Source organism: Phyllostomus hastatus, unplaced genomic scaffold (genome assembly GCF_019186645.2).
Source record: "Phyllostomus hastatus isolate PE091 unplaced genomic scaffold, TTU_PhHast_1.1 phas_scaffold_585, whole genome shotgun sequence".
In the NCBI taxonomy this organism is placed as follows: domain Eukaryota; kingdom Metazoa; phylum Chordata; class Mammalia; order Chiroptera; family Phyllostomidae; genus Phyllostomus; species Phyllostomus hastatus.
The window spans coordinates 20010369-20032727 of record NW_025334037.1 but is presented as its reverse complement, the minus strand read 5'-3'; the positions used below and the strand labels follow the sequence as shown (position 1 = coordinate 20032727).

The following is a 22359-nucleotide window of genomic DNA, read 5'->3' as shown; positions in this document are numbered from 1 at the left end:
CTAGGGTTGCTTCATCTACTCTGGCACACAGATTTTCTTGCTCTTCCTTGGACATGTTAGAAACACACTCACTTCAAGACCTTTGCACTTGCTGGTCCCTCCAATAGGGAATCATTCCCCCAGTTACCTGCATGGCTCCTTCCCTTACATCCTCCAGGTCTTTACTGGAATGTTTCCTTCTTACCCCTCCCTAAACTTGCAGTCCATCCCTACACACACCTCTTCCATGCTTTTCATTTCTTGACTACACGTCTGACATGCTTGCTCCATTGTATTTGTTACTGTTGTTTCTTGTCTGTTTCTGTTCATAGAACATAAACTTCATGAGAGCAGAGTTTTTCTCTCCTTCTCTGCCATAACTCAGTGCCTAGGACAGTGCCTGGCACAGAGCAGATGCCCGGTGAGTGCACGTTGAGTAACTAAATGCAGCAACTGCATGTTTTGGTGCTACAGACTAAGAGCATTGCATCTCAGTCCCGCTGTGGATGGCTTGTTGAAACACAGAACACACAGTTACAAGACAGTCTCTGGTTTTTATTAGTGTTTTCTGGGACCCATCAAACAAAAATAATATATATATTTTAAAATCTTATTCTTTCATAAAAGAGAAATACTCAATTTGAACTTAACATAGTTTAAAGGACATGATCTCTAATTTTAAAAATTAGCAGCAGTAGAGCCGTTTCCAAAGAAATTGTCTACTCAGAAACCAGATGGGAACAAAAGCAAGAATTATGAAGCCCACTATGAAAACATTCACCTCAATTTAGCTAACCTTGGGAAGGCATGTATGTGTCAGTGGTCCATAAGGCATACTTTCAAAGAGTCTTTGGTAAATGCTCTACCTCTTGTTGCAGAAATGGAGTCCTGAGAACCAACGCTGAGGTCAGCTCAGCTCTGACAACGTGACTGTCCTGCTGTTCTGTCTTTAATACCGCCCGTGTGCATCCATTAGGTTCACATGGAGTACATGTCACACCCCACGGAATCAGGATACACTCTTCATACATGCTTTCCTACAGCACGCATAGTGGGTACTCAACAAATGTTTCTTTTTCAGCTATGGAAGAATAATATAACTGCCTTCCCTCTTAATTTTACCTTTCCCTGTGCACCTGAAAAACAACACTTGCAAAACTGAAATCTACTGCGAGTGGCTCACCTTATGAAAAGATCCCTCTGTATTTTTCAAAAAGAAAAAAAATATATATATATATATGTATAAACCAACCCCCAAAATACTAAAATTTAAAACTGCTTTACATTTAAATAACAATTTACATCATATGAACACATTCATAATCTTCATGGGTTAAAACATGTCAAAGGTTCATTCCTGGTTTGTTATACCAGATAAATCTCACAGTTCCTAACAAGGCGACGGAATCCTCATCCAGCACACCACTTGTGGAAGCAGGCAGCCTGTTCTGGTTTCACCTCAGCGCGGGGAGGAAGGCAAAGTAAGGAGTCTCACCATACAATGTTCATCTGACAGATAACACGTCTTTGAAGTGACAGCCATTGTGGTCTTATTCCCATGAAGAAGTGATTCACATCCCGATTCTGGGTATGACCTCCGGATCCGAGGAGTCCTCCGGAAGACATTTATTAACTCAACAAATATTTATTGAGCACCTATCCACGCTTGGTGCAGAGAACAAATATTGATAAAATCTAGTGCCTGCCCATAAAGAGCTTACAGTCTAGAAAGGCAAAAACTTGGAGAAAGGACAAGGTTGTCCAAAGAAAAACTCATAACTGAGGTCTGCCTGGCTCAGAAGGCAAGTTCAAGAAGCTGTAGGTATGGCCCCGGGAGTCAGAGCCTTACTAAAGTCTCATCAAGTCAAACACCTAGGCCCCTCAGATGACCTGAGTCTGGTAAAGTCTTAGCAAAACATTTCCTGCCTCAGGTTGCCATGAAAACTACAAATAAGAGCCCATGCCTTCAGCTCAGGGAAGGTTCAAGGAGACCATGTGCCGCGACGCTGTGAGCACAGACAGGCTTCCCCAGGGAGAAGCCGTGTGTCCCCCAAAGGAGGGGCTGCTTCACCTGATGCCGGCTCACCTCTGGGATTTCAGTCTCCCTTCCAGCACTGTGGTGAGAAGTGCTCTGTTCACACCCCAAGTGGGCATGGCTTGATTACCTTGAGTTTTCCAAGTCACGAACTGCACATAAAATGCATCCAACTCAAGCCAAGACAATAGAGATATGCTGAGAACTTAATACTCCGGCCTATTTGAGTAGGAACTGGGTGCCAAGAAACCGTCACTTTCAAGAAATAGCACAGTCTGCTAATATCGTTAGAACTGTTTCAGTCGGTTCTCCCCAGACTCACTTACCGCCTAGCAAAGACTGCTCTTCTATGGAGAGGGGGCCAAAAGAGCCAGTTTGGGGGAATGTGAGAAACTTGCAGGTTTGGGGAAGTATAAACTCAGAGAAAATCTAGCCACCTTAAGATGACGAACAAGCAAAGCCAAGGAAGGAATAGCAAAGAGAATTAGCAGCTGACCCTACTGTCTTCACACAATTCAGACATACACAGGCACCCAAACATTCAGGTGTTTACTCCAGTTAAAATATCCAGATATTGAATTTGTTCTGTGTGAAGTATAGTTAAATGCTGGGGAGGCCTCCTAGTTCTTAGCCTGCCTTGGGAAACAAGGTGTGTCTTTTGCGCAGGAATGTCTCAGATCTGGGCTGCAGACTGTCACTTCTCTCAGTTCCCTCAGTAACTGTTACTTAACAACACTAAGTAACGCCTTTGTGGAGGTGACCAGGCCAGGCAGAACTAAAAATGGCCTTGACTGTCCCTTCAGAAGGTCATTCATCTCAATACCCTGGTATGCCAAGGTCACCATCCAGAATGGTTGCCATTGTAATTAGGGCACAGGGTTAATTCTTACTTCCAGCCTTCTGAGTACATTACGAACGCTTTACAATCTTTGACTAAGAATTGCTCACCTCTGCTGGGTAAGACACTGTGGCAGCTGATCCATTAGTTGACGAAGGCCACTCCCTTGTATTGGTACGTGTCTTCAGCCCCACAGTATTGCCCAAGAGAGGCAGGAGGAAGGAGAAAGCCGCCAAGGACACAGAGAGCCAAAAAGAAAAGTTGCAAAAGGGATCTGGATGTTCAAACCCATTTGCAAAGTGCCTACAGGCTCACAATCCTTCCAGATTATGGGACCCAGTGGTAAGTCTCTGGGTACCCCAAACAACCCCATCGTTGAAGAAGTCTCCGATTCCTAACTGACCATAGGTCCTAGGTGTTTTCTGTTTTTTCTTCCATGCTTCCTTTCTTTTCTATGTCTTTTTTTAACCTTCCTCTAGCTGCAAGTTTAAATAATATACCATTCGCTTTGAAAAGGATTCTTATGAGACAGGAAAAAGATGATCCAAAAGAGGAAAGACTATAAAAATTAACACCTGCAAAGAAGATTTTCCCAGGAACTAACTTTCTCTCTCTCTCTCTCTCTCTCTCTCTCTCTCTCTCTCTCTCACACACACACACACACACACACACACCCATTTTTCCCTTAGCATCTCTACAATAAAATGCTTTGTAATTCTAGTGAAAATGTCTTCTTTTAGTTCTGGCTGCATTACCTTGTTCCGTGTATCTGATGTTAGCTCTCATCTGGAGTCCTGAAAAGAAGTCCCTCTAGATACTTAAACCCATTGTCTCTAATATTTTAAGAATTAAAAATAGGCTGACTTTGAAGTCTTGTTTTTGCTTCTTCCTTGGAATTAAAAGATTTTCCATATTTTACTGTTCTGAGAATAAATCACCAACTCCATCTTGACTGGCTAAATCAGTGGTACTCAATCAAAGGCAATTTTGCTCCCCACTCAAGGCACACTTGGAAATGTCTGAAGACATTTTCGGTGGTCACAACTTCTATGACTTCTAGCGAATAGAGGTCACAGAGACTGCTAAACACCTTACAAGGCACAGGACAGCCGAATAACGTACAATGAAGAATCATTCAACCTAAAGTGTCAATTGTGCCAACTGAGAAACCATAGACAATAGGAATACAAGAGCAAACTCATTGCCACCTCCTTTTTCCCATTTATTTTTAGGCAATTGTCATAAAAATAAGCAAGACTGGCCCCTTTCTTAAATAACTGGAAGTTAGCAGAGGTGGTCATTGAAGCTGTTCACCAATCATCCAAGAGGGAGGAGGGAGGAGAGCCTTGGCATCAGGGAAATCATTCCTGAATGAGTATAAAGCCCTCCCATTACTCCTCTCGCTGATTCGAACATTGCAAGTCACGTGATTATGCAGTGATTACAGTCCCCCTGGATCTGGGGAGTCCTCGTTCTCCACTCAGTGGCTCCTGAGGGGCCGGTTAAACTTCCCAGCATCCTCTGGTTCCTCTTGTCCATCTGAGACCCTGGAGTTCATCCCCGCAACCACGCCCGCCTCTCTTGATCAGACCGGGTGGATGCTTACGTGGGAGCGAAGGACACGTTATCTTTTCCTAAATCATTTGTATATAAAATATTTAATGCCCTCTGACATTTTTTTTTCTTTTCTCTTAGCAAGAAGCACAGGCCACAAAGCCCATTCTTCTTGCAGTGGAAAGAACTTCACAATAAAGGCAAAAACAAATCACAACCACAGACAGCGTCATGGTTCACAGAAAACTGTGTACGTTTGTTCCCCACACAGGATATACTTCAAAGTAACAAAATAATTGTATCAACTGTAGTGTTCCTTCTCCCGTTAGAAGTAGACTTTCCTTTCTCCCCTTTCTGGAACATAAATATCAGAGAAAACCGTCTTTGAACTATTTACGTCCAGGAGCTAGGCTCGTTAGGTTATGGGGGGATGGTTTGGTTCGGGTTCCAGCTGTCAGTTTTCGTTTTCTCTCCATCCACGTGCATTCTTCCCAAATTTATATACCAGTCTGCGCCCGTCCACACGTTCCAGAATTTCTCTTTTGTAGTAGTACCTGTAACAAAGGACATGGTGTCAGGACGCTGGTCGGACTGGGCCTGCCCGCAAACTAACTGGTCGTGTGGCCTCAGCGTGTTCCGAGACTGGGAACTCCTCACCTCATCGCCCGGCTGAGCTTTTCGTAGGTCATGCTGCTGTTGTTTTTCTTTTTCCCCCACAGCTGAGCCACAGCCTCCGACTTCAGGAACCTGAAGATGCCCTCCGACCTGTCTTCCCACTTGATCAACCCTGGATTCCTGTCTGGGTTCAGGAGGATGTCGCGGATGAACTCCCATAGGTGAGTCCCCCGCGGGTCTGAGAAGCAGAAAAGGGCGTTGAGTGAAGTCACAGCAGATGAGGCTCCGACAAGGGCAGCGTCGGAACACCTTCCATCAGGTGGGCGAGACTCAGTTCTCCCCCTCCCCCCCAGTGAAGCCGGATCACAGGATTCCCAACTATCGTACATTTTTTAAAAGGCATTTGAGAATGAACTAGCACATTTTCTTTTTTAGTCTCCCAGTCAGGAAACTGGGACCCTGAGAATGTCAGTGACTTGACCAAGGTTGCATAGTTAACTAGTGGCAAAGCCAAGAGGAAACACAAGGTCTTAGGTGACCTGTACTTGGAGTGCCTTCTAAGGATTGTTGACAGATTGTCCAGCATTGATTTCAACCTGCAGCTTCCCCACAAGGCAACTCTTCACCACTTTTCCTTGGTGAGTACGTCCACCAACTACATCACTGCCACCGGCCACTGTGCTTCCGCCACACGCACATGGATTGGGTTCTAGTAGTTTAACTCCTAGGACAGATACGGGCGCAGTCTTGCTGGGGTTGAGGGGGCCAATTTGGAAATGAAGACGTAACTATAATAAGATTAGTTGCCAAAATCAGCCTCACCCCCACTAGACCTGTGACACACAGACTCACGCTGACCCCCCAGGTTGAGGGGCTCCGTTCACTCTGTTCTGTGTCCACTCTGCGAGAAGGATGTCCCATTCCCTGCAGTTTCTGGATGATACACACCCTGTCTCTGACATGTCTTACTTTCCTACTTTCGTAAGGTTTTACTATTGGGGGAAATACAACTCCCAAGGAGCACTGTTGAATCTGAAGAATTAACAGTCATTTCTTGGAACAATAATTCCACAGAAGTAGGAAGCCAACACTCAGCAAAAGAACAATAATACAGCTCAGCAGTGTCTTCCTATCTTTCTCCTTGTTCCACCCTCTTTTCTGGAGAAAGGGTAACCACGAACCCCATGCCTACAAGAAGTGCTTATTCACTGGACATCTCCATTTTACAACAAATGGACAGAATGAGGGGGAGATGTTTTTCGGGGCTCTACTTTGAGAAACAACCGCAGAGGGGTTCCTCTGCCAGCAAGCATTGCCTCTTTTTTACCCCCCCCTCCCCACATCCCAGTCTGAGGTGAAGAAGTGGTGGCAGCAGGCAGAGGCAATATCTGTCTAAACACCAGTGGCCTCAGGTGACACCCAGCTGTAAGGGATGGGCTACGTGCCATTTGAAAGCAGCCAACTTACTGTGCTTCTTGGTGTGGGACTTGACAGGGTGGTCCTGCTCCTTCTTCATGTCAGGTGACTCTGCTAAAGAGAAAAGTGAGAGCTGTTTAATTTACCTATATCCTTCCATTATCATTTTCATTCTTCATCCACTCTTTGAACCAATACTTATAGAGCACCTACTACAGGACTGGCACATTTCCAGGATGTCATTACCAATACAAAACAGAGAGTGCTATGGAGAAAAATATTGCAGGGAAAGAAATATGGAGATGGGACTCATTTGCAACAGAACATAAGGTGCTAGCTACAGAGGATCTCTATGAGAAGGAGACCAGAAGGGTGTGAGGGAGATAGCCACGCAGCGAGCTTGTGCAAGAGTGTCCCAAGAATGAAAATAGTAAGTGCAAAGGCCCTGAGGTCAGGGTGTGTTTGATGTGTCCACAGAGCAGGAGGAAGCCAGTGTGCCCACGAGCAGGGGGAGAGGGTTGGAGCTGAGGTTCAGACCACGGAGGCTTTGTGGGATTTTAGGATTTTAGCTTTTATTCTGAGAGACATGGAAAGCCATTGAAGGATTTAGGTCATTGAAAGGGTTTATTTTTCATAATACAAAAATGTAAACATCTATAACAAAGAAAGATGGCTTTTCAGCCAAAGGAGTGCCTTTTTCTGGCATGCAAACGTACATTTTAATCAGCCTGACAAAGAGGCCATTGACCGGCCTGCGCCCAGTACAGAGGGCCACAGGGACTATGGAAACACAGATTAGTTTAACAAATGATTCGTTATGGTGACCCTTGTGACTATCACCAAAGAGGCGATGACAGAGGCAGATCTGTGAACTCAAACTTCTTGAAAAGGAAACTGAACAATCTAGCAGTGTGTGTGTCAGAGCGTGCCTGTCGGCAGGCCCTTCGGGTGTCAGGAGAACCGAGGCAGATCCAAACAACAACGAAAATATCACGCAATCAAAAATCTACCAATTTTAATACAGAGCAGGTCCTGAACCCAAGCCCGTTTTGTTAAGAAACTGGGCCAGTAAAATGCATCTTTTCTGGTGTGTTGCTTTACGGCTTCCTATGCTGGACTTCACTAACCCAGATGTGGCCTTCAAGGGCATTTCAGATTGACTGAAAATATATGCAAAGGGAGGAGCACCATAGCATTCATTCAGTTGCCGAGAGTGGTCCATTATTCTAAAAAGTTTGAATAACCCTTAGCTCCTAATTTACATGGTTAAGAAGAACAGCTCCTGTTGATCAAGCACTGTGTACTAGGCACGGTCCTAGGCACTTTACGGGAATCACTGCATTTAATTCACACCATAGCCCTATGAGGTAGGTACTGCTATGATCCGACGTTTACAGCTATGGAGGAGCCGAGGCACAGAGAGGTCCAATGACTTGTCTCAAGTCACACAGCCTGTGAGTAGAGCCAAGATATGACCATGGTCAGTTTGAAGTTGGAGGCTTTACCCTTAACCACTATTCTGTGCCATTTCTTAAGTTGGTGGCATGTAACAGATTTTATGCAAGTCTTCCCTGCCAAGAATCAGGTTCAGTTCCATGATGTTCTCGTTGGTGGGGAAAAGTAATTCCAATGTGATGATTCTGTATTCCCCAGTGTTTGTGGGCACATACACCTATCAGACCACCTGCAGTTTCTATGAAAGCTGCAGCCAGATGCTGGAGAGGGATTTAATAAGATCTCGCTAGGAAAAAACAAAACAAAACTCTTATTCTGGTTAAGAAGTTTTCCACTGGCTTTGTCAGCAAGAGGCCTGCACCTGACTCGGACTTCTCTGAAATCTAGAAGGACAAATTCACAAGAAATGCAAGGAGACTTCATTCTCCCTCCCTGTAGGTTTCAGGGTGAGGTTGCAACATCCTATCAGGATGTGACAATATTGCGACAGGTTTGGCACTGTCCCCGGTTTCCAAGTGATACATCACTCTGACAGGGCCACGTTGTTCTTCAGACAAAGGGTGGCATTTACCCAGCAGGCCACAAGCAAAGCTCATCTTCAAATGGCAGCCAGGAGGGATGCAGGGCCATTATTTCAAAGCCAAGGTTGAATTCAGGGGAAAAAAAAAAAGTGTCTCCCAGTTCATTGGCCCCAATCACTGTGTATGGGATCCAAACTGATATAGAATCAATGACTTTGGGATTAAGGTAACTTTGTGAATAAGACAGAGACCTTAGACCCTCTCTCCAGAAAAAGGCACATATAGTACACTCGTGAACATCTGTACACAATTCCAGGGGTTTGTGGCTCACTTAGGAGTCCATGGGCACCAGATTAAAAACCCCCAGAGAGGCCTTGAGAGAATTTTCCCTTTGAGATGTCAGCCATGTTCCTAGGCTACACTTCCATCCCATTTGGGAAAGACCAAATACAAAAATCCCCAAATAAAAATGTTTCCATCATCACATGAAGGAATAGGTAGCCAAAGCCAAAGGGAAACTCTGATGTCCTCCAGCCTCCTCGTCTGGCCCTAGGGTGTGAGGGCGAGCTGTGGAATCTCGGACCTGCCTTAGCGCTCAGGTGTTCTCAAACCTCCCTTTCCTCGAGTGGCCTCCCCCATGATGTCTTCCCCTCACCCCCAAATAAAAGTCAGAGCCTTTGAAGGCAGTCCTGTGGTTAGGTGATTCATGCTTATGAAAGAATGGCTCGCTCCGGGGAAGTGGTCTGGCCTGGCTTCCTCTCGCTGGGCACCCCGGCACCACTGGGGCACCCGAGGCTGAGGTCCGGGCACGGCAGGGCCTCACGAAGCCGCAGGTTTGTGATGCAAGTGCCAGATCATGACTTCAGCTAAGCTGCTTCGCAAGAAGTGCAGATTAGAAGCATTTGCATATGATTCAGCTGTGAGCCATTTCTTTACGGGATATACAAATTTCAGGGTTATAATAGACCGTGCCGCCCTAGCTGGAGGCTCGGCAAGTCGGTGAATAAACACATCAGGCCTGAGTTGGCGGGATCGGCTGGCTCGGCGACTATCGGGCAGATCAGGAACACGGGCGGCCATTTTCTGGAATGGGCAGATGGCAGAGGATTCCAAACAAAGCCCGCTTCCCCACCTGCGTTTATCACAGAGGGCATCAGTTTACCTCGGCCCCGCCCCCAGTCAGCTCGTAACTTGCAGTAAGACGTAGAAAGATATTTAACTACGTTCAGTGTGATGGGAGCTTGAAAGGTAAAGACCCAGACACATGACAGATGGGGGCGGGGGTGTCGGGTGCCACCACCCCACAGAGGCTGCCCTATACTGCAAGGAATCGACCCTCTGGGCCTGTGAGTCAATATCATACTGGAGGGCTGTCATTCCACAGGGTTTGCCAACCCCCGACACTCGGCTGATTCTTTGAGTAACAATTCCGGTAGAGGACCTGCACTGATTATCTCCTTTTCCAGCCTGGGTCCCGGTCACTCACGGGACAGGAATGACAGGCGGGGGAACCAAGGATCGGGGGAGATGATGCAGAGCAGATGTGTAAAGGCCATTGGAAGAAGGACTTTTCAAGACTAAAGGAGGTGGGCTTAGCAGAAAACATTGTGAGTTTCCCATTGATGCCACTGGGAAAGCAGGAAGCGGCTCTGAGGCCCCTCGGCGTCCTGAGAGTCTGAGGTCGGGCGGAGAGGGCAGAGGAGCGGCCAGGCTGGGAGGCCAGCAGAGCTGTAATGAAAGCTGTCAGGTCTCCCAGGCACCTCAAGACCTAACAACCCCAGAGGCTCAGGAAGTGGTTGGTTCAAGTTTACTTTTAGCCGGAATCTTTTGCCATAAGCCAAAGACCCAACAGGAAGGATGTGGGAGGTGACACCTTAGGAAGTGTGAGAGGAAGTCAGAAGGTGAGTGGGTGGCTGGTTTCCTCAGCTTGGAAGCCCTTCTCCTGCCTGGGTGGCAACACTTGCCACGGAAATTTCACCTCGCCTGGCTCCGTTCTCCTGGAAGGGCAAATTCATGGCAGAGCCCTTCCAGTGATGGATCTGTTTCCTGCTTTCAGCAAATACGTAGGGTGGCACGCAGTGTGGGTCGCTGGGGTGGAGGGGGGAGTAGAGAAAGGACTTGCCCTCAGATCTTCACTTCAGTTCCAGAAGCATTTACACTGGCTCCCAGCCCTGTCTCATTCAAGGGACTTGACCCGAACAAAACCTCAAACCAGAAGCTTTCACTATTTCAGTTCTCAAAAACATACTCAACAAAAGCAAAAAGAGAGAGAGAGAGAGAGAGAGAGACAAGAGAGAGAAGGGGTTGTTGTTTGATTCAGTGCTTTGTTTTCCAGACAGCCGTTTAAATCCCAGTTCTGAAGTCCCAAATGCAACTCCAGGGAAAGAGCAATTCACTGTGACAAGCCCAAGCTCCATTTCACAGACCCAGACAGATCCACTAGCCCACACCCAGACCAAGGGGCAACACGAAACCCTCTGTTCATCCCCCTGACACACTCATTCCTGAACAACACGTGCCAATGTTCCTATCTGTGAGAGGAAGGGGGAATATAATCTGGGAGCCCTTCCCCCAGACCTCCCCCCACCCCCCCCCCCACCCCCGGCAGACCAACCATCTCACTCCAGGTAACCTTGACTGAGTCACGGATAGACCCCAGGTGGATCCACTTTTAACCCAATATGACTCATGAGAACAGAATGTAAAAAGTACAGGTTGTCTGACTGATTGAAGAATCCTAATGAGCTGTCAGGGTCGGACTTCAAAAACCGACCAAGTGGTGTGACTTCCTGGGTTCGGAACATTGCTGATCGCCACCCTTCTACCCGAAGACCACGGCCACAGGCTCATGGACCTCTGAATGCCGCCGTTAGCCATTCTTTCTCTAAACTCCAGCATTTGTCAAAAATTCAATGTATAGCCTTCTTCCCGTAAATATACTCAAGTATGAATAACTTTATCAGATACTTTCCCAGGAGCGAGTTTTTGTTGAAAACAGAGTCCTTGTTATCACAAGAGAGTGACCTGGTTTCACAGGAGACAAGCACTTTTCCTAGAGGCACCCTTGCTGGTAATCTTCAATGTACAAATATTGGCTCACACGCAGATCTTTTCATGAATAGCAACCCCATCTCTTTCCCAGCCTTCTCATGAGAAAGACTCCAGCAAAGTGGAAACGCAGGGTGTCCATAATTCTCATTAATGCTCGGGAAGCACTTGCGTGAGGCCCACTTAACCTCTGAAGTCAGGGCGACTTACCTACGGGAAGGTGATTGGTGGTTGTCATGGAGATCTGGGCCCGGCAGAAAGTTTTGCTGTCCAACAAATCTGCAGCAAGAAATGATAAAGGACATTAAGAGCCCCCTCCTGACAGGGAACTTTTTGGCTATTAGAATAACAAAGGCAGAATGTAAAAAAGCATTAAGTGCTGGGGAGTTAGTTACCTACTGTGCTACCATAGTTGGCGTCATATAAATAGTTTTCTTCTTTCCAGGTGTTCATGATGGAAGGGTCTACAAAGGACAGAAAATGGGAACGGTCAGCAATCATCATCCCTGTGGGGAGAGTTTGCTTTTCTTAACGGGCTATTCCTCAGAGAGGCATGGCATATAGGGGGCAGTCCCCAGAGAGAAGGGATACAATTCTGCTTCAGCCACATGTTACTTTATAACAATGTTAGCCCATGTTTCTCCCAGTGCCCTGGGGAAATGGACTTTGTTACAGCTCTGTCCATGTGTTCTGCACCTGCTGCATTCAGGGGGAGGCTGCAACAGTGAGACCCCACTCTAGACCCATGCCTGGGTTTCCTGGGGGTTTTCTCAGTTCGCACACGGCAGGGGGTGGGTGCAGGAGCCTGGCGTTGTTTTGCCTTCTACTACATAACGACTAGACTATGTTTACGGTAGAAAAAGAAACTGTTAGACACAAATTCATGATTATAAGCATCTTTTTCTAGTAATATGTTCCTGGGGGAATGAATAATGTTTCTGTCAGAAAAAGTCTAGTCAGTCAGTTCTATCACAGTGCCTTCATTGCTGCAATCCAGAGAGAGCTCCCTCAAGTTGGATGACAGCCCCCTCTCGCTAGGATTTCTCTGCTTAGCTTGAGAGGTAACGTAAAATTCTCAAAACCCAAATCCAACAACTTTTAAGAATAGGGCCCCATTGCCTCATCCTGCAAAAGCGTATCTCCCTCCTCTCTCCACTCTCCTCCCTCTCTCTCTCTCTCTCTCTCTCTCTCTCTCTCTGTCTCTCTTTCTCCTCTCTCTCTCTCAACAAGCACATCTCACTCTGATGGACTCTTCAGATTCCAGATTCAAAGGAAACTCCCCTCCACCTACCCCAGATGAAGCCCGACTCCCACACAACGCCCACACCTGGGCTGGCCTCCAACAGAAGCAATCTCTTTCCCCTGCGGGCTGGTCGGCCAGCCAAGAGCTGCAGGGTCTGGCAGGGAGCTCTCAGCCGTCCCCCCGCAGGAACTTCCTGATTTCTCCTCTTCACCGATCAAGGCTGCCCTCTGCTCCCCTCTTGCCTGGCTTCTGAATTTCTGGGCCGGGTGCTAAGCCACTGGCCGAGTTTCATTTTGTTTTTACAACATAAAAGGTATAAAACCTGAGTCACTGGCTAAGTCCTCTTGTTTACGACACAGGGATTTAGCTGGTGTTTGAACTAATAGCTACGTGTTTGGGCACCCCAAGCCCAATCTCTTGGGGTTACACCCTCTCTCCTTGTTGGGTCACCTCATACACCTGTTGTTGTCTCTGAAAACAAACTGAACCAAAAGGTTTGGGGGTGTTGGCCCCTCTGTGAGCCTCTTCTCCCCTCCTCCCCTGGGTGGACCTTCTTCTCCACCCTTCTCCAGCTTAGCTTTTCGGAACTGGCAACACAAGAATATCTGGATGGTCAAGAAGGAATGATTAACTTATTGGGGGCCTCTCCATACCATCCTCGCCATGGTGGGGCTACCTTCCTGGCCACTGTGGGGGTGGGGCAGGCCAGCTGTCTGCTGAGTCCTTCATCGGCCTCCAGGGCAGTCAGGCCCATAAAGCACAGACCCTCCAGGTAAGCCAGCCCCTGGTCTGTGGGGGAAAGGCAGGGCTAGAGAAAGCTAAGTAACATGCATAGCAGCTATTGTGTTTTGTTTTGTTTTGTTTTTAACTTAATCATGGTGGGCTAGCCCCCTTAAGAGCTAATATTATATGAGGCCAATGGGATTCCAATGACTCACGAATCACTCCCAGGTGAAATCCTGTCCTTAGTGACTGGCACGCAACCCTCAGGCGGGCCTGTGGCAAACTCAGGGTTGGCCCCAATGGCTTGCGGTCTCACTGATGAGGACCTGGGGAGCAACCCTGGAGCAGTGGCAGCTGCACAGTTTCATCATGCCAATGAACTATGGGGGACTTGCACGGCTCTCCTTAGACTGAGAGACCGTAGGCCAAAGGTCAATGTGCAAGGGGGTCTGTTTGATTGGTCCCCCACGGCCACAAGGCCACGGGCACAACTTCTCAAGGCAGTTACTGCCCCTGCAAGTCTCCAACAAGTCCCCAGCAAAACCTACTCAGGGTCCAGAGTAGCCTTTCATCAAACAGTGCACATACGGCAGGAGCTGGGGCAACATTCCTGCAGAACCTCCAAGAGCCCCTAGAAACCCCAGTATGTACAACAGCAAGTCTGCATTTCCTCTTTTTTGTGTAACACTCCTATCAAGGGAGGAAGGGGAGAGACATTGACCCTTCCTCCTCTTCTCTCCTCTTGCTTCTCCTAACTCGGCCAAGTCCCCTGGCTCTTTGTGGTGACCAGGAGGCCCACTTAAACTCTGCATTTTCCCACTCCTGGACTGGAGCCTGGACGATGCCCTGACCAGGGGTGGGAAGCAGAGAAGTGTGGGCTGAATTAGTCTGACCACCAGTCTAGAAATCAGAGAAAGCTGGCAGTCACTGGTCCCCAGCGCAAGGGATGAAGCTCATGGAGAGCGGCTCACTGGAGACAGCCAGGGAAGAGGCGTTCCTGGGTTTCCTGCCAAACGACTGGCTCCGTCCTGCTCCCACACTCCCTCACGCTCCCTCCCACTCGTCCTCGCCGGGGTATTTGCCTACCGAGTTGGCTCTCTTTGTCTGCTACCACTTACCCGTTTGTTCGGTCTTGACAATGACATTGGGTGTGGACTGGAACAGGTCACTACTGCACTGGCCTGTGAAGGGCAGATTGGGAAAGTCAGAGCAGGCCCGCATGGAGCCAAAACTCAAACAAGGACAGACCTGGCTTCTTGGAAGAGCTTCTGCCAGTCCCAGGGCCTGATCACCACTGTTTGCAGCAGTGCCTCTACAAACGCAAACCTGAACTTCCCGTAGAAAGTCAGTAGCTCAGGCACCCGTATCAGGCAGAATTACTGGGCTTTGGATAGGTAAGGCATTCAGCGTGGTGGAAACAGAACTGCAGAGGCCAGAAGGCCAGTTCCCCACTAATAACTGCAAGACGCTCCTAGGCCTTGGACCTGGACCTTGGTTTCCTCTTCTGGGCCTTGGTTTCTTCTTCTGTACATTTAGGGGCTTAAACTAGAAAAAGTCATTATTAGATGGCATCTAAAGTGCTTTTCCATATTTATTTTATTTTATTTATTTTTTAGAGAGGGAAGGGAGGGAGAAAGAGAGAGAGAGAGAGACATCAATGTGCGGTTGCTGGGGGCTGTGGCCTACAACCCAGGCACGTGCCCTGACTGGGAATCGAACCTGCAACACTTTGGTTCATAGCCCACGCTCAATCCACTGAGCTATGCCAGCCAGGGCTGCTTTTCCATATTAAGATATGATACAAAATGAAAATGAAAAAACAAGGAAAACCATTTTAATTTAACTGACTTTATTCTTCTCTGATACTAAATTTAATCAAACCCTTTTTAACTAGATCCAATCTACAAGATGTGTCTGGGGAAACACAGTGGTTCTTCCCTTCTTGATGCCTCACAGCCCTCTACAGACGTGTCACTTAGAAAAGCACGCATACCCATATGAGGAAATCTCATGTTTTTGCCTCTCTGGTCAGAGTATAAATATCTCAGGAGCAGGGGCCATGTCTTTAAACTCTCTCACCTTCAGTTGTCCCATCTGTAAAATGGGTACAGTACTTTTCTCATAAAGTCATTAAATGAATCAATTCATGTAGCATGTCTAGTGTACATAAACACTTAATAAATGTAAGTTAATAGAACATCTCTAAAGAAGCAAACAACAAAGCAATTTACTTAGCGTGCCTAATATACATAAACGTTTAATAAATGTAAGTTAAATAGAACATCTCCAAAGAGGTAAACAACAACTCAAAGGTGAGAGGTCATGAGGCACTCACAGAAGCACCGGCAGCACCCAGTGGGGCCAAACAAGTCATGGAAGGTCAAAGATGGGAGGTCAAAACTGGCCACATTGCCTCCCAGGACACCCTGCCGTAGGCTTCAATCAAGGGTAAAGGCTTAAAGGTCTGGACTTAATTGGAGGTGGGGAGGTAAATATTTTTAATTCCTCAAGCATAAGTCTGCTCTTTCTGAAGATTCCTGGGGGTTATTTATAGAGCCTTGTTTGGTTTGGTTCTAGTAAAAGAAGAATGTGCAAGCACCTCTGTGAGGTGGGTGGGAAGGAGAAAGTGCCGGGAGCTGAATGAGGTCATCCCAAAGGGCCAGCACTGCAGCCAGTCTGCAGCCAGACCCTGGGTCCTCCTCGGCAATGATGGCAGCTGTCGGGGTCTGAGTACAGTTCACGCGGGCCTAGAACTCCTGCTCTCCAAGCCCCAGCTACCTGTCTACACACAGGATCTACTGAGACAGGCTTGCTCGTTCTGATGTGGATAGGCCAGCTCATTCTCTTTATATGCTCCTGCTTTCCAAAATAGCCACCGTTCTCAGAGGAGCCTGTTTTATATAACCATCATCAGGGCAACTTCATGCCACTGCCAAAGACATTTCGCAACACGAGCTGTCTGCCCCGCCATGTCTTATGTATAAGACAGTACACAGTACAGAACGTGTGCGCATGTGTATAAACTGTCGCCTAGGCACAGCACTTAAATAGTGCTTGTCTGGGTGCTAGGTGAAGCTCAATGACAGACTCGTGGGGCTCCGAGGGCAGCAGCAACTCCAGAAATGACTGCAGAAACATCCTACATGTGCCCAGACCATTAGCTCTAACCCCCTTTTTTGTTAGTTAATGGAACATTTAAGACTCTGCTGAAATAATGTAAGCCTTGTCCCCTTCCCTCCGAAAACACAAACATAGATCTAATTTTTTATATCTTCTTACCACCCTTAGGTTCCACCTGAAGAACTTAGGTCTAGCAGTTTCAACCAAAAAAGTAGCCATAGTGATCTTAGCAAGCAAGTAAATAGGAATGAAACTATCAAACCCTGTTTGCAAGGCAAGGAAAAAAAAGTTTTCTGAGAGTAGCAAGTATTTGGTGAACACCCTCCCAGCACATGTCCCAGAAACTCAGCCGTCAGAAGAGTATTATATTGCACTAGGTTAGTATGGCATGAGACACACCTCATAGCCTAGGCTTCGTGCCTGTTCTCTCACCTCCCTTCTACTGCCCTGTCTTGGAAACAGGAGATGAGACCAGCCCTTGGTGTCCCTGCCTAGGAAGCCTGCTGGCTGCGGAGTCCCTGCTCTTCTCAGCTGGCTCCTAGTGAGATGGGGAGAAAGATAGTCACCGTTCCACTTGAGATGCTGCAAGTTGCTGTAAAGGAGCTGCCCCGCTGTCCCCGCCGCCCGGATGAACTCTTGCAAAGTCATGTTGCACAGGTGCTCGCCGTTGATGTCAAACTCCTGGAAAGGGATGCAGCTGGCGTCCATCTGGTTGGTGTCCAGGAGGTGCTGGAGCCACTCCCACACCTGGTACTTGGTCCAATACTGAGGATGGATTTCATGCCACTGGCCTCCAAAAAACCCACTGGAAACTGCAAAAGAGGAGGTGGTTCTGTGAGTGACCCATGGTTGTCCTCGGGCATAATCCCAGACAGGGGGCTGTACCCCTGGTACCTGGATGGGGTGAGGAATGCAACCACACCCTGTGCACCAGTGGGGTCAGAGTGTGAGACTGGCTCTGGAGAGGAGGCTCTTGGAAATATGGTTCTTTTCCCAGTTACGGTAGGGCCTGACCTTTTAGACTCTGTGCCCCTTGACACCCTCCTTACTGCAAAATACCCCTGATAGTGGATGACAACCTGAGACCTGAACTACTGAGGACATGAGCTCATCCCTCCACCTCCTCCGAAGCACTATCAACACTGAAGCACCACTACAGAGTCTGCAACTTATTAGCTATTGTTCGTACCCACATAGTTTTCCTCTCTTCTTTCCTGTTTCTCTCTCCCATCTTTTACTCTCTCTCTCTTACACACACACACACACACACATACCCCAAACTCAGACCTTTTTAGCCGAAAGTGAGGCCTGAGAGTAAGGTTCTTTCCTTTGGATGCCTTTGCTTCTCCCCGAAGTGGCCCAGGTTACTCATCTGCTAACTGTGCTGCTCTGCCCCTGCCCCACACTGGTTATCAGCGCTACTGCAGGGTCATTTCCTTACTCGGTTGCTTTCAGTCACTTCCCTTCACCCAATGAAATGAGGTACAAAACTGCCAAGCTACTCACTGAGGTTCTTAACTAGCTATTCTTCAAGTGCCCTGTGACTTTTGCCTTTTGTCTATGTTGTTCTTTCAGCCCAACTTATACTCTATCGATCACTCCCTGTGGGTTCCGACACAGCTTTCAAGCCCCGAGCACCCCACGAAGTCAACACAGAGTCCCAACTTTCTGTAAGGACTGCTGTCTCCAGGGGGCGTGTTGGGTACTCCTCCTCCTAATGGCTTTCGTCATGTTCAGCTTATCCTTAAGGGTATCTAAGTACTGTTTCATTCTCCTCTGTAAGTCATATGCTCACGGTCATGGACCCTGTCTCAGCCATCCTTGTACCTCCTGCAGAAACTACGGCGGAGGCTCCGCCATCTTAAGGACTCTCTCGAAACTTCTGTAGTGGAGTTCATTGCTGAGGAAGAAGTAATGTGGGAACCTAGAAGAGCTGTGAGGTGCATGCAGGAGATGGTTCATTCAAATACCAGTGAAGAAGAGAAGTTCAGTCAAGCCAATGAAAATCACTAAGCTTAATATGGGCTAACCATCTGTGTATGGGTACCATTTCACATTCGCTTAAGAGAACATCACAGAGTCAGCCCCAAGTCCTGGGAGACGGAGAAGAGAGCACCAGCCTTTGGGGGCAGGGGACAGGCCCAAGAGGTCTGACAGTCAGTCCCCTTGTAAACAGAGATCTAAGGGGAATAGCTCTCTTCAGGAAAGGGTGGGTGGGGGCGAGGGATGGGGAATACACTGCTGCGGCCCACCAAGCTGAAGCAGGGGAGATGCAAATGAACATGACACACGGATGTTCCCACGAACTCAAGGAGGGGCCAACAGAGGAACGCACAGCCCAGGGACGGTCCCCAGCTCACTTCCAGTCCATGGTAGACCAGTGCTCCTGCAACGCTAATGGAATTATGAATCACCAGGGAATGCCGTTCAAGTGCAGACTCTGATTCCACAGATCTGGGGTGAGACCTGAGTTTCTGCATTCCTAAGAAGCTTCCACTTGATGGTGATGATAAGGTGACGATGATCCTCTGTGGGTATAGTTTGAGTTGCGAGAAACTAAAGAACCCCTAGAGATTGGATTCCCGTAATGCCATGGCCCAGCCCTCAACGCCTCCAGAGGAGAGGCCGTAGGGGGAATGTTTCCAACCCAATCCCACTTTTGCTCACTCCTTCAGAACCCCTGCACCGCTTCCAGGCCTCGGAAGCACTCGACCAGGAGACCGAGATGATTTAGGCGCGAAGGTGACTGCCTTGGGCAAAACTGCCACTCACAGTTTGTATAATACTTTACTCCTCATACCTCCTGACCAGACAAAGGCAGCCTTAAACCCTCAGCATGGGCCCTGGAGGGGAAGCCTGTGGTAGAGAGGGATGGGGACAAGGATTGGGACAATCTAGTCCAAAAATTTAATTGCATAGAAATATTTCCAAATATATAAACACAAAGAGCTTAGACTGGATGTCTCTCCACTTCCTTTCTGTTTCTGAGGGGTCTCACAAATACAGCTGTTTAATGATGGGCTATATATTTTTTGTGGTTCCATGAATCTTTGTTCTCTTTTCCTAAAATAATGGAGTTGCTACAACAGCTCAGAGTTGCTGAGTGCAGCTCTGGGAGTGAAAACAAGAGGTAATAACTCTCAATAACCCAACAACCGGCCTGGAATAATTTCTTCTCTCAGTGCCTCATGATCCAGATTAGAGGATAGTTCTTGATAGAGTGTCCTGTTAGAACTTGAAAGAACCAGAGAGTTTGATATGAAGTCAGCTGGGCAATTCTCTCCATCAGCCGTGGACTCATCAGATGCCTGAGATTGCAGGAGAAACACTGAAATTCCTATGAGTTCAGCTCTTCTCTTTCATTCAACTGACATCCCCCACCCCATCAACCATGACCAGAAGCTAAGCCTTCTTTGGTGCTTCTGGAAATTAAGAAGTAAAAATGGCAACTAAATTCCTCTCCCTACTGAATAAATTGCCCTGGCTTTCTCTAAAACCAACATGAAAAATGCTGCCTTAATCCAGAGCCCAAGGGCCTGGGGATGCCAAAGACTTTCCAGTCTGAAGAACCTGCCCTATTTGCAATCCTCCTTTAAGGTCCCCACAGGCAATCTGAGGCCAGCAACAGAAACCATCACTCCCCCAAAAAGGCAGCAGATAGGTGGGACAGGTCACCAAGTAAGAGAAGGTCACCTGTGCATGTCTGGCTGGGGTTACAAGTTCATAGGCAGAGCAGCCCACAGACCAGCTGCTTACTAGAGAACATAATAATTTCATGATCACCCGCCTCCTTCTCAGACTGTGCTCGCCACCAGGCTATGTCCATTTTTTAGGGGAGTCCGAGTAGCAGAGCCTCTGGTGAGGAGATTGGCAGCAGGTGCACCATGGGAGAAGACCCGGAGTCTCTTAAAGCCACTGCAGTTCGAGGCACAGCACTCTGCCTAAACCGAGCGCCTTCACAGTGGGGTGTGGAGCCCTGATTCAGCAACAGCTTGATTCAGTTCCGCTTCTACAATAAGCCACGGGCTTGGTCACCAAACCCTGTATAAGCCCCACCACTGCCCCTCCCTCTTCTAATCAACAGGTTCTAGACTGAAGCACAAAAAGGGGGCACGTGGTCTCCTGACATACCCCCCTCCCCTTACACAGGCAGGTCACTGGAACGTGAAATAGAAAGATAGAGCTGCTATACCGCCCTCTTCTTCAGTCTCCGTGCTTCCGTGCAACACACACGCACATGCACACACACACACACCTTTTCCTCCTATCCTATCTTGAAATGTTAAGCCAAATACTGTTAAAAGCTTCAACAGGTCACCTCTCCTTTGGGCATCTCTTCTGCAACCCATCCAGAACCTTCAATCTTGGGAGGAAACAATGAAATTTATCAAACCGGCTGCAGGCTGGAGCATCAGGAACTAGAGAACTCCAGCATGAAGAGTGTCCCCCATTCCCACGGCGCCTCACACCTCCTGCTGTACTGTTCATGCATTAAGTTGGAAAACGAAGCCTAGTGAAAGCAAAGCAAAAATCCCCTGGGGTGTGACACCGCCTCGGCCCCCTTACCATTGCACATGGGGTAGCTGTCCGTCCAGGCTGGCTGCTGGTGGAGGAGGTTGTTGCTGGGGTTGAGATTCATTACACCACTTCCTTCCAGAATCATGATCTGTAAGGTGATCAAACAGCCCGTTCAGTCAGTGCCTCTTGGACAAACGTCATTGGACAGTACAGGCCATACAGTGAATTTAGGAAGAGAATTTGTCCTTCCAACCATTGCCTCCAAAGCATATTGCCACGGCCCTTTCGGTAAATGCAAAACTCCCTGGCAATTAAAAATTTCCAGGCTCAATTTTCATATGCATGAGGCAAGTTTTTACAGCCACCCATTCATAAATGAATAATCTCTGATCAGGAATGAAGCGGAGGGAAAAGGCAATACCTGCTCACAGGGCGAGTCTGGCCAGCGGCCAAGTCTTGCCTTCCCCCACCCCACACCCCCCCCGCCAGCCCAAAAGTGAAAATGCCAAAGAGATTTTGTTTAAAGTGGACGTGCAATCAATGAAAATCCAAGCTGGTAGTAGCGCAGATCCAGCACCTGTGCAGGACCCTGAACTCAGATGTTCCCGAGTCCCAGCACACCGCGGCCACCCCTCACCGGGGCGCCCAGCCCGTGTCCTCCGCACAGCTCTCTGCCGCTGGTGGGCTGTGTCAGGGGGGCCTCAAGTCATGGTGTGCCTAGAGCTCCTCCAGTGTCTGGCTTCGTGATCGTATCAGGAATCAACTGCTTTCCCTGGCAAGATATTGCCCCTCCCTTCCTTCTTGGTAAAAATTCGGACTAGCTTTCTCTCTCGTCTTAGAGACCTGCAGAATACCACAAGCTTGGAAGGTGACCAAAAGGTGACTTTCTCAGTCTGAGGACACATGTTCCCAGTAAAGGACCCAGGAGAAGAGCCTTTCTTCCAAGGGCTTGCTTGAAATTTTTTAAACAATGTAAAAAATGTATACTTTAGAAATACTTGCTTCAATTCTCCAGCATCTATGTATATGTAATGTTCCCACACCCAAAGCCAGGCACCCTGTGCCTTTCAGAACCCAGCGCTGTTTAAATGAATGCTCGGTCATTCAGAAGAAAAGCAGCCTATTTCCAGAAGGCGCGTGAGCATCACCGAGGATGTGTAGAGGTAACTTGCGCTCCCTAAAATTCTGGGATAGGGAGAGAAAGCTAGTTTGATAGCAGCAGATCGTGGAAACTTTTCTGCCTGTTTTGGAGGACTCTTGCATCTTTGAGGGTCCCCAAGTCCCCAGGATCAAA

General features: G+C 47.9%; 1 protein-coding gene across 2 annotated transcripts in view; it reads right to left on the bottom strand.

The window, feature by feature from the left end:
* Positions 1 to 513: 513 nt before the first annotated feature.
* Positions 514 to 22359, bottom strand: part of EHF (ETS homologous factor) — a 42219-nt gene continuing 20373 nt past the window's right edge. Inside the window, exons 2-9 of one of the 2 annotated variants that reach the window (XM_045825335.1) lie at positions 21114 to 21213; positions 17114 to 17359; positions 14546 to 14608; positions 11857 to 11925; positions 11672 to 11740; positions 6489 to 6551; positions 5064 to 5259; positions 514 to 4960 (exon numbers count right to left, since the gene is read on the bottom strand). In XM_045825335.1, coding sequence (XP_045681291.1) covers positions 4861 to 4960; positions 5064 to 5259; positions 6489 to 6551; positions 11672 to 11740; positions 11857 to 11925; positions 14546 to 14608; positions 17114 to 17359; positions 21114 to 21210 — 903 coding nt within the window. In that variant the 5' untranslated portion in view covers positions 21211 to 21213 and the 3' untranslated portion in view covers positions 514 to 4860. The remainder of the gene's footprint in view (positions 4961 to 5063; positions 5260 to 6488; positions 6552 to 11671; positions 11741 to 11856; positions 11926 to 14545; positions 14609 to 17113; positions 17360 to 21113; positions 21214 to 22359) is intronic. The other variant, XM_045825336.1, reaches the window with a different exon arrangement.